General features: G+C 45.0%; 1 protein-coding gene across 1 annotated transcript; it reads right to left on the bottom strand.

Moving 5' to 3' along the window:
- Positions 1-378: 378 nt before the first annotated feature.
- Positions 379-13,110, bottom strand: SMPD2 (sphingomyelin phosphodiesterase 2). Its single transcript, XM_061564774.1, is given in 14 exon segments — positions 379-569; positions 571-669; positions 671-840; positions 2,745-2,901; positions 3,511-3,615; positions 4,222-4,354; positions 5,892-5,974; positions 7,265-7,354; positions 8,719-8,812; positions 9,172-9,248; positions 9,381-9,477; positions 10,931-11,060; positions 12,234-12,320; positions 13,101-13,110. Coding segments are annotated over 14 exon segments (1,431 nt in total). The 3' UTR covers positions 379-470.
- Positions 13,111-14,643: the final 1,533 nt, after the last annotated feature.

Genomic DNA, 14,643 nt, shown 5'->3' with positions numbered 1-14,643 from the left:
GAGAGTCTGTGCATGCAGATTTGTACATGTGCAATCGCCCTTGCAGACAACAGCCGTTTTGGGCAAGTGGCGATGGTGGTGAATTCCCTGTACCACAACCTCGGCAAGCTAGCCTTGATGGCCAAGCACATAGTTATGCAACGTTAATGGTACAGCACGGACAAAGGCATCATTAAATAGACGCTCGCCAATAGTACATGTCATAGCAAAATGGGGAAAATGTTCGTTTTCTACGTATATGTATGATGGGTAAGCAGAAGAACACAATATTTTAGCATGTGTTAAAGCAGTGCATAATTAATTTTGCTGCTGCTTGCCTATGGAATGTCATCATTCTCTTAAATTTGTACCACTCTATTAACTCATGATGTGCGATGCTTGTTTTAAATACGAGGCAGGTTCAGCCGCGAGTACGCAACCCGCTACATCGTTCGGCAATGTGTTTTTACTTCATCACAAAATTTCAGGCCTTACGGATCAGCCCCCCTCCGATTCATCTTGGTCTTGATCTCCTCTTCGGCACCGCGCAGGGCCTTGCTCTCGGCCGAGAAGAGAATGTACATGACGAGCTGCGACGACCGCGGTGGCCAGCGCGCACATGCCCAACTCCGACGAGCAAAAGAGCGTTGACGAGAGTCCAGGGTCGTCCGGCTGGGAGCCCGAGATGAGACATCCATCGCAGGGTGGAGGCCACCAGCGCCACCACCTGGAGGAGCAGCAGCCCACCGGACAGCGAGCCCAGCTGCGCTGACAGAGTGCGGCGGCGCTCTGCGTGGCGGAAGCCCCGTGCCACTTCTGCACGCGCCTCCTCCAGCACTTCCTGCTCCTCTGAGCTTTCGGCTGCGAGAAAGATGTGAGGTGTGGACGTGCGACAGTACTCCAAATATAAGACAACTGTAACATCTTTTGGTGTCTGCTCTTCTTTCCGATAATAGGAAGCCACTGTAGCCATGCACTTTTAAATCGAGATTGAAAACTCGTTTCTTTCAAACTGCTTTGTGTTTAGTTTGTTGTGCATTCCCCCACACCTCTGATTAGCACGGTCGGCCTACGTAAGGTGTGGGAAAAGTTCAATATACATACAAAAGGCTTAATCTTATGTGGTCAATTGATGATAACTTCACTCACCGATTTGTCCACCCATGTCGAGGACTCTACCAGACTGTTTTATCACATCCGTAGTGTGTTCAATCACCATGCTTCAGGCTAAAACATTTTACTTTGTTTCATTCCTCGCACGCCTCGACTTTGGAATTATCTCCCATCGTCTCTCTTCCCAATATTTTAACACGTTCCTTCGGAGTGGGCAGGTAGGAACTTGGTTGGACAGCACATTCGTGCACGACAGACAGACAAATAATCCCTGGTGGGCAGTGTGGAAGCTGTTGTTCCTACCTGTATAAGTGTAGTGTATCGTGTCCTGTATAGTGTAGTGTGTAGGTTAAACGTTGAGTTTTATAAGGGCACCACGGGGTGACCAGCCCCTCCCCACCCCTCCCACCCGGCCCCACCCGGCCCCACCCCACCCAGCCCCACCCCTCCCACCCTCCCCTCCCACCCCCCACCCTCCCCTCCCACCCCCACCCTCCCCTCCCCATATGCACGATAGACAAATAATCCCTGGTGGACAGTGTGGAACCTGTTGTTCCTACCTGTATAACCTTGCTCAATTCAAGAAATGTATTCACTCTTTATCTATTATACCCTCAAATCTTCAAGTGCTGTTGGTTTCTGGCCATTTGTTGGGCCATTGGACCCCCATACTCGGCAATCATGATTTAAACCATATTGAATTTAATACAATTCTAACTATTCTCTGGGTCTTTCGGTAAAGTCACATAAATAGGTTCAAAGAAAATAACAAAAAACTACGACGTTTGGACCGCCCGTGTTGCCATCGAAACGTCGTAGCTTTTTGTTATTTTCTTTGAACCTATCTACGTGACTTTACCGAAAGACCCAAAGAATATGAATTCCTGCAGTCACGAAAGCTTTAAGTCAAAATTCTACATCTTGGCATTTTCCCCATATATCCTGGTCCTCTTTCTAAAATTATTCCTGTCCTGCACCATCTCCATGTCCACTCCACAATCCAACATCACCTCCTTATAGGTCTGTCACTCGGTCTCCACCCTGTTGCTTCCATGTTCACCACCTTTCTTCTGTAGTTTTACTCTCTTCTTATGACATGTGCTAGCAACCCAAGTTGACTTTCTGAATGTTATTAAATTCGAATTTTAAATAAGCTTGCTTGACCATTCTTGTCATAATTGACAGAACTTTGCATTTTTAGCTGCCCATTTCGTGGTCTAACAACTTTGAAAACTGGTCACAAGAAAACTTTGCACAATATTCATAGAAACAAGCTGCACAATATTCTTGGTTCTTTCGGTTAAGTCACGTAGAAGGGAAATAATAAACTAGTAAAAATACAACAATAACATTTATTTTTTATTTTTAACCAAGAATATGAATCCCTGCAGTCACGACAGCATTAAATCGAAATTTAAGCTGCATAGTCTTTACTTTGCCATTTATAAGTTATCACTTGTGCAGATATGACTGAAGAATGTGCATTAACATTGATATATATATCTATATTGTAATAAAAAATGTAAATATAGGCTATCTATGAGACTTAAATTTAGAACAAGAGGCACAAGTGGTCAAAATGCAACAGCAGCCATTGAAGAAGATGACACGGGCCACTTTGAACCTGGCCCTTGCCCAACCCCTGTACTCACCTAGTGGAGATGGCTTGGCGAGTTTGGGATCGGGAATTTTTATGAGCAGGGTGGCAGTCACAGACTCGTGGTCCGAGAGAGGCAACCCCTGTCCATCGATGCTTATCCCTGTGGTCGTGTGGACGGCTTCACAGCTCATGGAAAACCCGGCCACACCCTGCCGTGCCAGAGGAAAGAGCAACGACGTTGAGGTTCTAACTCGCATGGCAAGGGCCATATTGATAAGTGATATTTTAACAATATTTTCCCAACTATACAAAATACAATTTATGCCATATAAAATACCAGAATACATATTTATTTTCCATTACCACTCAAGTTCACATAATGGGGATTATGAAATATTGAATAAAAGTCCCTTTAAAATTCCATGGAACTTATTTTCATCTTTTAAAAATGAGATGCATTAGTGACACGGCGCGTAACCTTGTGGGGAGATGGAATGTGATGGCACCTTGGCCAAAAACGCTTTTACAAATGACACAATGACAAATTTGGGAAACCCTTTGATCAATTTAAATGCTTTCTATAGGGCAATTTCCCCATAGGAATGGAACTTTAAACTAAACTATGATTTATATTGGTTAATTTTTATGAGAGTCATCAAGAGATATGACAGATCGGACACAGCTAATACTTTCCACATTAGTAGTTGTTAAAAATCTGCTCTGCTGCAGGCATTTAGGTAAGGCTGATTACAGCTTGGAGCAACGATGTGGAATTCATGACAGGCTGCTGAATGGGTGGTCATGCGGGCAGGCAATACCTTGTACAAAATGTAGTCGATGCGAATTCCATTTGGAAAGGTAGCCAGCTCATTTTTGCAGGTAAAGCAGTTCTGAGGCAGCAGCGTGCACCCATCCTGTGGCCCCTACAACACACAATGAGACAGTTATCATTTCACATTGAACAACAGCACCTTTGCAAACATTTCAACTCTTATTATTTGTAGTTCTTCATTACCTGGCATACAGATAAACCTAAACCATGTTGCTGAATGCAAACCACTCTCCACCCCTAAGAGTGTACTGCAGAAATCTACAGATATGTGCAAACAACTTTACTGGTTCCACATCAGTAGAAACTATGCGTGTAACATTTAACCCCCCACACAGAGATATGATAAATCATCGTGGCAATATAACGCAGAATTATACGTCTCATTTTAACAATACAAACACAATGTTTGTTGTTCACTTCATTAACATTAAGATAACGTGAGCATATAATTTGCAAAAAAAATATTAATAATTGACTACCAAATATTCGACATGTATCATAAGCGTAACAACATTTTTCATCAATTAATCTATGTACTGTTGCATGCCTATTATAAAATAAACCCAGTAGATTACACGGATATGCAGATATCGTGGGAACCTTTACATAGAATTTAACTTGGGTTCTGAGTATTTTCTTTAAATGGCGGCCAGTCTGGGGAGTAGACAATCGTTGTGGGGGAAGATGGCCGCCTTGCCTCGTATTTTTGGGCCTTCTCATACGAGTCGGTGAGGCCGGCCACCGAGCGTAGCAACCGATTTCCCAGGTCCCCCGGGTGCATGTTGAGGTCTCCTCCAAGGAGAACCACATTGGCCACGTGCGATGTGTGACTGCGGTGGGCGGTGAGGGGGGGGGGGGTAAAATTAGTACATTTAATATACAGAATGTACTTGGGGGTGAAGGTAGCTCTGTGAAAAATATGTTAACAGGCCCAACTTGTATGAAATTATTATATTAGTGTGTTGTTTGTAAGTGTATGGAGCATATTATCAAAATGATGACTATATATGCAGTTACTGTGCTGTTGCTAAAGCAATGACTTACACATTACTGGTGTTTAAGGTTCAGATTTAAAAACCCCAACTTTGCATCCATTATCGTGTTAGAAAGTGCGGGTTTGTGAATGTGGGAAGCATGATGTGGCAGCATAGAAGTACAGTACAACATGGATTTCGCTGTTATACCCACCACATAGCCCTACAGTCCAATGACCTCTGTTTATGGTGGTCAACCTTCCAAGCACTATCCAGGCTCAACGCCGCTTTGAAGATCCGCTGAGATTGGGTGCATTCTGGTTGATTAGATCATAGTCTCTGATTGTTTAATATGCTGTTACTTATCCTATTACATTGCCTGGAATAAAAATCCCTTGATTAAACACAATGAACACCTGAGTGGACTTTGGCCAACAGAGTTATAAATGATTTGACATGTTGGTGAAATCGAACCTATGTAATGGGGAAACTATCCCTTGCTCATTGATAAGTAATGACTGTGGCTGTGAGCGCTACTGTTACCGCTTCTCATTGCGGAGCCACATGTGCACGAGACCAGATCCAGTGTTGTCTGGATGTTTGCCTTAATTGGCCCCACAACTCCTCAACTCCAACTCTTAGCAATGGAGTGAATTGTAGAAACCTTGTATGACTGGAATTCCTTCAGCAGCAAATACAAAGCCAGTTGACAAATCCAAAAGAAACACAACTGCAAATGCTTAAAATCGATAATTTGTAACTGTTAACCAGGCTAGAAAAACTGATATAAAGGACTGTTGCAAATGTGAAATTACAATTACCCAAACATTTGCAGAATCACATTTCAGCCTTTTAGGCAACAAAGGGTAAATGTGCCAGTTCACGTCAATAATTTTTACGTTACAACACACACTAAAACAAGGGCAGCAAGGTACAAATGAATATCGCAAGAGGTTATGTTTATTGATCGTCATCTGCAGCTCAGACTGATGTTCAGCATATAGTCAGCAACTTCTTTTTTTCTACCTCGTCTGTTAGTTGCCACATGGAGACTGACGATGAGGCTGCAAGAATTCTTGCACTGCTCGTCCTTGGGCACAGCGATTACTTCCGATACACCTTCGTTGTTATCTTTTAGGTCGTCATTTTTTCTACCACTTCACCTCTTGTGTGAATGGTCTGTACTTCTTGCTCATTCCATGTGACAGTGCAAGGGACATTGATGGTACATTTTTGGCCTATATTATTTCCACACGTCCAAATCAAAGGCGTTTTGAAAGTCTTTATACCTTTTGCACAAAAGTCTGCTGCTAACTTAGCATCTTCCTTTTATTTGCTAGTGACTGCGTAGGTTGTGTGACAGTGTGATGGGGAGCAGGTGTGTGGCATGTACCGGATGACTTGGGCAAGCTCCCAGGCCTGCAGCACGCGGTGTGGGTGGTAGGCATCCTTCTCGCGGTTGTACTCTGCATGCAGCTACGACAACCAAGACCACCGGGACAACGAGAAAGCAAGGGAGTTTAATATAAATACATACATCACCAGGTAACTAATCTATCCCTTAAGGTACAACCATCGTTTTGGCGAAATTCACGATGAATTAACATTTTGTTTCTCTGTTCATGTTGACTTTTTACATCAAGTGACAACGATAGCCTGTGCTTTAGATTTGTGAGTTACACTTAGGCAAAAGGAACCTAAAGGAACTTAAAAAAAACACAAGAACTGCACAGATAATGGTCTTCTGTGAGAATGCAAACTCAACTGTACAAGTATTTTGGAGATTTGAGACGCCTACTTAAAATAAAAGCGTACTCAAAACAACAGCCCTTTTAGAAACATACCTCGACTCCTGGGCTGTCTCAAATGAGTTTTAAACTTACTTACAGTGGTGTCTATAACGGTATATAATTCATGACCGTACTAAAGCATTATAATCAGTTAAGACTATAGACTGTTAAGTGTGGTTGAAATGTTCGTGACGTATTCTTTCTGCACAAGGTAACAAACAAAAATCTTCGATGGTTTTCAACAACGTATAACAAAAGCATTTTAAACCATCACAGCCGAGATGATGGCAAACACATTGGACTCTCTCAAACATCGATAGAATGCGTGTTGCCTATGCCATAGCAGATGTGGAGATTTAAAGGGAGGAAACTCAAAAGACAAAAGACTTCATTAATGAAGCTTCCAACATGTATCAGATAGTCTGGGATAAGTATCTAAAAGACAAACGCTATTTGTTGTACAGTAAAACCTTGGATTGCGAGTAACTTGGTCTGCGAGTGTTTTGCAAGACGAGCAAATTTTTAAATAAATATTAATTAGATAAACGAGCGAGGTCTTGCAATACGAGTAGGACGTGTATACGCTTTGTCTGCGAGCGTCACGTGATCACAACCGATATACGAGTGCTTTGGATTACAAGCACGTTCCCGGAACGAATTATACTCGCAATCCAAGGTTTTACTGTATGAAAATTGAAATTATTTGGTGCCATACGTAGCCGACTGTACTAATTGGAGGAGCGGGGGAAGGACAACAAACTAAACACAAAAAGCAGTTCTAAAGAAGTGGGTTATCATCAACCTGAGATGCATCCTTTTTAGCCTTCATAGTGTGCCTTTAGTTGACAAAAACCCGGCAATTCAATGTATAGAATAAAACATACCATGTCTATGTATTACTTTTAAAGTTGCACAACAGCAGTACTCAAGGAACGTTCGAACTTTAGAACCCGACATGAACAAACAAAGTGCCTACATGTGTGATGTAAGTGTTGACGGTGATTCCTCCAATGTCAATCACAGCCAAGCCAACGGCTTTGCCTCCAAACCAGTCTCCATGGTTCACCTGCAACACAACACCGTGCGCACATTGGCACAGTTTAATGCATGTTACTAATGCCCTTCAATCATGTGGCGAAGCCTCACTGCCTCAACTGCTTTGCAAGAGGGTTCTGCATTGACATGTTTGGCAAATTCTATTTGTGAGCAGTTTGGCTTGTGGGAAGAAAACTGGAAGAGCAAGACAAAACCTGCATCACAAGGGGTGGGACACTCAAAGCTCTGTCCAGGTAAAGTCAAGAAATAATTTCTGCACTGCTCCCTGTTGGTCACCCCACACCCAGCATTAAGCACAGGAAAGGTATGGCATGGCATATATTTTCTACACATGTAATCTTTTTATTTAAAGAATAAATCAAGATAAAGGGTGTATTATAGTTAATGCCACGAACAGTCATGGCCCAATGAAATTTGGCAAAGGAGATGAATTGAATGTCCCCAGAATTGCTACATCTTGTATTGTTTTTGTATGTAATATGATGACAAAAATGGACAACCAGCATGAAGTGACTGAAATAGGACCAGATAACATACCCAAGCCAGGTTTCATATTTACTGTAAAGAGAAGTGCACGTGGGCAGATCAACATCACGGGGGAATATTAAGGGCTACTGGCCGAGACACTAAGCACAGTGGCAGCCAAAGGAGAGAACGTGCCCGAGAAGATGTCCACCGCGGAGGTGTAACGATGAAACCAGCTCGTGTGCAGCAGCTAGACGATCATGGAAGGGACCCCAGCTTAGCAAAGCCTTCTTCTAGCAGTGGGGCAAAGGTCACAAACGGGTTTTGATTCCTTACCCGTACCCGGCCGCACCAGGGTCACAAATGGGTACCCGTACCCTGGCTGGGTAGAATACGGGTACCCGTACCCGATACCCGGCCGGGTACGGGTACCCGATTGCGACCTCTGGGATGAAGCCATGTTGCAGGCGCGGGTGGGTTGATTCTAGGAACTTGAATTGTGAGAAGAGACAAGACGTTGGGAAATGAGTGACAAACGGTTACTCACCAGTGACTCACGGCCTACCCGTACCCGTACCCGGCCGCACCAGGGTCGCAAACGGTTACCCGTACCCGTACCCAGCCGGGTACGGGTATCGGGTAGGGTACGGGTATCGGGTACCCGATTGCGACCTCTGCAGTGGGGTAATCACAGCTGGTGATAATCATGCATATTCCCAGGGCACTGAAAGGCAGGTCCTTGGACCTTGTCATTTTAATTTGTTAAGTGCTATGCTGCAATGCACTTTGCCTTAGCGGGCACACACTGAGCAACTGCTTCTTAAAAACTTGGCAGCAGTGCAGATGCTGACATCATGAAGTTTCTTTTTTCCATTTTTGCATAAAGTGTGATTGATAAATGCAGGTTACCATGTATGGGTAGCCGTTGACGGAATACTTGAAAAGCAGGGTGTCCACGAGCGGGTGTTTGGAGAGGATGCACAGGCCACTCCCAATGACTCCACTGTGAAAAACATCGTAGCATCGTAAACATGTTTTACTATGTCATACAGGGCCTCGGAGTGTTAAACACAAGACGTAAGACTGATTGAGAGAGGTAGTTAATAGAAACTCATTCCTACTTTGCTCGCTATTATACAAAATGCATCTGCAATTTTCCATACGTATCCGAAACTAGAATTTGTTTTCAGTAAATCTCATTATAGCAATTAATAGCACCTCCGATTAGCATGGTTGGCGATGTACTGTGCGAAAGAAGTTCTACATATATACAACAGGAAAAAAACACACACAGATGACATGTAGGTTTCCCACCACAGCTGTACGCAAGCTACGGTTAAAGTAAACCCTTGTAATTGTTACCTCCTGAAGTAATGCGAGTGTGGGTAGGTCTCCCTGGTGCTGTCCTTTATTTGCAAGTAATCTTTCTCACTCCACACCTGTTGTACAGAAATGAAGGCAGAGTTTAGGCTAACTCAGAGTGACGAAGGTGCCCTAGACCGTCTTGTGCCCACGCGGTGCTTTCATTGGATAGGCTCGACGTCCGACTTAAAGGACAACAAAGAACTTGCCTCCTGCAGCATCACGATGTCGTACTTTTCGGCGAGTAGGCGCTTCTGCAGGAGGTCATAGCGTTCGCTGCACTGCTTGCTTAGGTACCGAATGCCCCTGTTGGAGAAAGAATGGATTTCATACAAGTGTCGAGTCGTGCTTCGTGATTACAGACAAAGACCGAATATACAGGGCTGCTTGCCGTTTATTCACACCGACGTCCGCACACTTCTTCCTGTCGCAAGTAGCCCCCTACTCCCTGACTCTCGCCCTCTCTCCTGACTCCCTCGACCTCCGTCCAGGCTACCCCCCTACTCATCCACCCGTAGCCTCCTTTGTCTCTCCGGCCCAGGAGCCTTTCTCCCTGCTACCTGGCTTCTCTCTCTCTCTCTCCGACTCCCCTTTCTCACTCTCCCCTCCCCTCCCCTTCCGTCCAGGTTCCCCTTTTATCCCCTTAGCCCGGGCTCCTCCCTTTTACCTGGCTCTCCTACCTGGGGTCTTTCTACTTACCCTCCACTCTCTCTCCCTTCTGGCACTCCCCTTTCTGCTTGGACCCCTTCCCGCTGTTGCCCCTCGTTGGGTCCCCACAGTACTCCTCGACACAAGATTTACATTTTAATTTGCTGCACGACGTTACACACAGTGATAAAACTCAACACATTGTCCTCCCCCACTTATGAACAATGTCAAATGAAAAACGCTGATATGAATGATTAAATTGAATAGCTGTACATGCAATGACGTACAGAGTAATTATAGTCACAAGGTCACTGATGGTGCTTTATGGCAGTAGGTTCCTCAACCTTCACTCTTATATGCAACTCAGCTATTGATTTGGAAGGCAATTCTGTATGCGATGCACAGATGATTGCTGATAGGCACGTAAATGTTAACTATTTATAGTTGAGCCCATTAAGGATGAAACTGAAAATCACTCTGGTATTAAAAAAACATATACAGCTGTTTTGATAAGGAACACGCGATTCACCCCTTTCATGTAATTTTTATCTCAGAGATTAAAAACAAACAGCCTGTTCTTTCATCTCACACAATAGGAATGGACGTAAATAATAATAAATGTTATCAACTACAAAAAAAGACGCAGGCTGACCTGGTACATGGGAAAACACTAAAATTACACGCAACTCGACGTACCAGTCGGTTGTGTGGCCTTGTTTTGGAGTGCCGTTGTGAAAAACCACTTCCACCCACCAAATCTCTGAATAGGTCAGCAATACATTCTGCCAACGCATTAACTTTATAAAAAATAAATTAAGAAAAACAAGGCTAGATAGCATCCAGATTACTCAACAAAGACATAGTCTCATGACTTTGTTGAGCGGAGAAAGCGAAGCAAACAGCAAAGCAAGTGCCAAAGACCCATTTAAAATGCACTCTTTTGTTATTTACATACAAGTACTTCATTGTTCATAAATAACAAACCTCAACTCATTCGTCAATAATACTATCTTGAACGGAAAATTACATTATGAGGGGGCGTTTCGGGCAATGTATATTCTTCATAGCACACAAAGCCATTGTTTCGTATCACGCTCACGGTTCATCTTACCAGCAGTTAAGAGTGAGGACCCTCAGGCGGATGCAGGACTTGTCCGAATGCATGCTGCTGCGAGCTTCGTCTCGTTGCCTTGGTGGTGCTGCTGCTGCTGGTCGTTTGGTTAGTGGATGTCGAGTCGAACCTGTGTGTTTAAAGCAACAGTAAAACTCTCATCTACACAATCAGCAGCTCCAGAACGTTGGCGAAACACCAATATCCGTAACAAGGGTCTGATCACGAATCCCAATAAGCAGGCTTCAGAATTGAATCCACCCTGAAAACTATGGTCCACATGAATTAATATCATCGACTCTCACGACAGCTCCCAACACCACCTTCACAAGTGGACATTCAAGGAAAGCGTGGTGAGCAATTGTGAAAACACGACACCATGGACTAACTGCACAGCAGTGAATCGCTGAATTCAAAACGGTATTCAATGAATTCACCGCCGCACATCAACTGAAAGCCATTTTCCTGGCCAACTAATCTGGACTTAAGACTATCCACGTCGGCTATTAATCCAGCCATGTGTAAGAAGAATACCGGCTTAAAAAAAAACACTCACACTGGCCAAAAGGCACAGTCATCAACCATTCTCAATCCACTGCTGGGTGAATTTCTCTCCCAACGGGGTCCCGTTTCCTTCTACATTTCGTCATTCCTGGCCACTGCGAACCGGCTGGCACAATGCGCTGGTGCGCACTGCGTCAAACGAGAATGCCTTGAACGCGGTCAATTTCACACTAAATTGAACCCAAACTCCAGTCCAGGGCTACGGAATTAAAGCGGTCGGAGACGGAACAAAAGCGCAGAGCCCTCGAGTCAAGGGGCGCGCAGCCTGCAAACCCATCAACAATGACAAACAACGTCGCTTTCGGCGACGCACAATTACGACCGCAAGGAAAAAACATCTAAACGATGACATTGCCTGCCTTGTTTCACTCGATATAGCTCCGAGCATCACAGCGGGATTCGTAAGCATGTACCGTAAACAAAGGCAGCAATAACAATAACAGCAGCGTGTGTGCGACGTCCCGACAAAGCCCCCGTCCGTTTAACCATCGCACGCGAATTCGCACCGATCTCGTTCATTAAGAGAGAGAGAGAAATAGAAAAGGAGAGAGACACGGGGGTGGCGGAAGACTCAAGTTACTTCATGGCTATTTGAAGAGCAGGCTGGCACTCTCGCGATGACATTCGCCGTTGTATGTGTGCGTGGGGTTTTTAAAATTATTATCGCCTTAGTAGAAAGAGTGCAAAGTCAAACGTCTCGGTCTGTCGCTCGCTGAAAGTGCGGAGCGGAGCGGCTCACCAAGTGCCCTCGCCGCGCCCTGGGTCGCCACGGAGCCGGCACTGCCACGCGCTTCCGGGTCCGGGGAAGCCACGCCCACGACCTCGCCTCATTTGCATGCAAGTGCACGCCCCCTTTTTCTCTTCCCCCCCTTTCTTACCCCCTCTCTTATCCCCCTCCCCCCTCTCATCCCCTCCCCCCTTTCACCCCCTCCCACCCTCCCCCCTTTCACCCCCTCTCACCCCCTCTCACCCCCTCCCCCTTTCGCCCCCTCTCACCCCCTTTCCCCCCCTCTCACCCCCTCCCCCCTTTCACCCCCTCTCACCCCTCCCCCTTTCAACCCCTCTCACCCCCTTCCCCCCTTTCACCCCCTCTCACCCCCTCCCCCCTCTCACCCCCTCCCCCCTTTCACCCCCCCACCCCCTCTCACCCCCTCCCCCCTTTCACCCCTTCTAACCCCCTCCCCCCTTTCACCCCCTCTCACCCCCTTCCCCCCTTTCACCCCCTCTCACCCCCTCCCCCCTCTCACCCCCTCCCCCCTTTCACCCCCCCCACCCCCTCTCACCCCCTCCCCCCTTTCACCCCCTCTAACCCCCTCCCCCCTTTCACCCCCTCTCATCCCCTTCCCCCCTTTCACCCCCTCTCACCCCCTCCCCCTTTCCCCCCCTCTCATCCCCTCCCCCCTCTCACCCCCTCCCCCCTTTCACCCCCCCCACCCCCTCCCCCCTTTCACCCCCTCTCACCCCTCCCTCCTTTCACCCCCTCTCACCCCTCCCCCCTTTCACCCCCTATCACCCCCCTCTCACCCCCTTTCACCCCCTCTCACCCCCCCCCCCCATCTCTCTCGGCGCCTATTGGTTTATTGCAAAGCACTAAAATTGAAAGCACTTTGACCCATCATGCGCTTAACTTCTACGATTACGATTTGTTTTATGTTACCAGCTAAGGCCCACTGAGCTATACTGTAGAACCCCACTTAACGACCACCCCTGTTAACGACTAATCGCTGTTTCTTTTAATATTGTTTTTAATGCTGTTAGTATCTTTATGCCTTAATATCCATTGTTTAAATATTTAAAAGTATGTTTTTAGGTGAAAAAGGGTAACTTTCTATGCTATCGGAACGAATCAATTCTTTAACATGTATTTCCTATACTCGCTTAACGACCAAATCACTTAATGACCGGTTTCTTGGAATCAATTTCCGTCGATAAGAAGGGTTCCGCTGTACAGCTCTTTATCAGAATGCGATTTCAACCCTCGATGACGCTTGGAGAGCTGAATGGAGTTCAAAATAACTCAAAATAACGCCACCTTGTGAAAGACACAACGCAGAAGATCCCTCTGGGTTTGATCTTCCACGAAGCTCATGCTCCAGCCGAAATCGCATCCACTGAACAACATTCCATGGCAGGTGCGAAAACCCGATGTACAAAATATGGAAATTTCGATTTAAGGCTTTCGTGACTGCAGCGATTCATCTTCTTGGTTTTTTCGGTAAAGTCACGTAGAAGGGGAATAATAAAATAATAAAAATAAAACATAATAAAATACAATTCTCACAACGTTTCGGCCACAACGCAAGCAGCCGTCCTCAGGTGAAGAACAGGGCTGTGGCCGAAACGTCGTGAGAATTGTACTTTATTATATTTTATTGTTATTATTTTAATATTTCCCTTCTACGTGACTTTACCGAAAGAACCAAGAAGAAAAATATGGAAAGTTAAGAACTATCCAGTATGCGACTGTGGTCATTCCAAAACAGACCACACAACATATAACGACGCAATGGCCGATCCACAAATACAAAGGAGCAAAGCCGTAATTATAATAGATATTGGGGGGGGGCACATCCCCTCCAATATTCAAATATGCTCAAAATGTTCCCCCCAATATATTGCTATAAATTTTTGTCTTTATATGCTATGTAAATAAAAACAACAATTTGCTAAACCTTGGCCACAATATCTGGACTTGTCTTCATATAAATCAATGCGTAGATTTCTGTTTATATGATTGTGGTTATGGTTATACTTTATTAATCCCTAATCTCTGCCATTACATACAATGCATCAAGACATGGTAAAAAAGTAAAAACAGAGCAATGTAATACAATACACTATTAGACATTATTGTAAAAAATAAATAAAAAGTCCATCCCATGTGTTAGTGAATTTTAAAATATTTTAGGCAGGAAATGAGTTTTCAAATTTCGATATTTTTCTGGGTTGGGACCCCCCCAATGTTGACTACATGGCTACGGCCTTGCAAAGGAGACATCAGGGAGATCCACTCCGCTGCTCTTGACGCTGTTGTCTGGCCTGACCACCTGAATGTGAATTTGTAGCTGTCGTTCTGCGTCTACATCAGCCGTACGACAAGAAAACGCAACTAAAATAATTCAACAACACTGTGTGTGACCTTCAAAGGA

The sequence above is a fragment of the Lethenteron reissneri genome, chromosome 33 (genome assembly GCF_015708825.2).
Source record: "Lethenteron reissneri isolate LAM-NWPU_2019-01 chromosome 33, ASM1570882v1, whole genome shotgun sequence".
NCBI classification, from domain to species: Eukaryota; Metazoa; Chordata; class Hyperoartia; order Petromyzontiformes; family Petromyzontidae; genus Lethenteron; species Lethenteron reissneri.
This window is presented reverse-complemented; position numbering and strand designations above follow the sequence as displayed.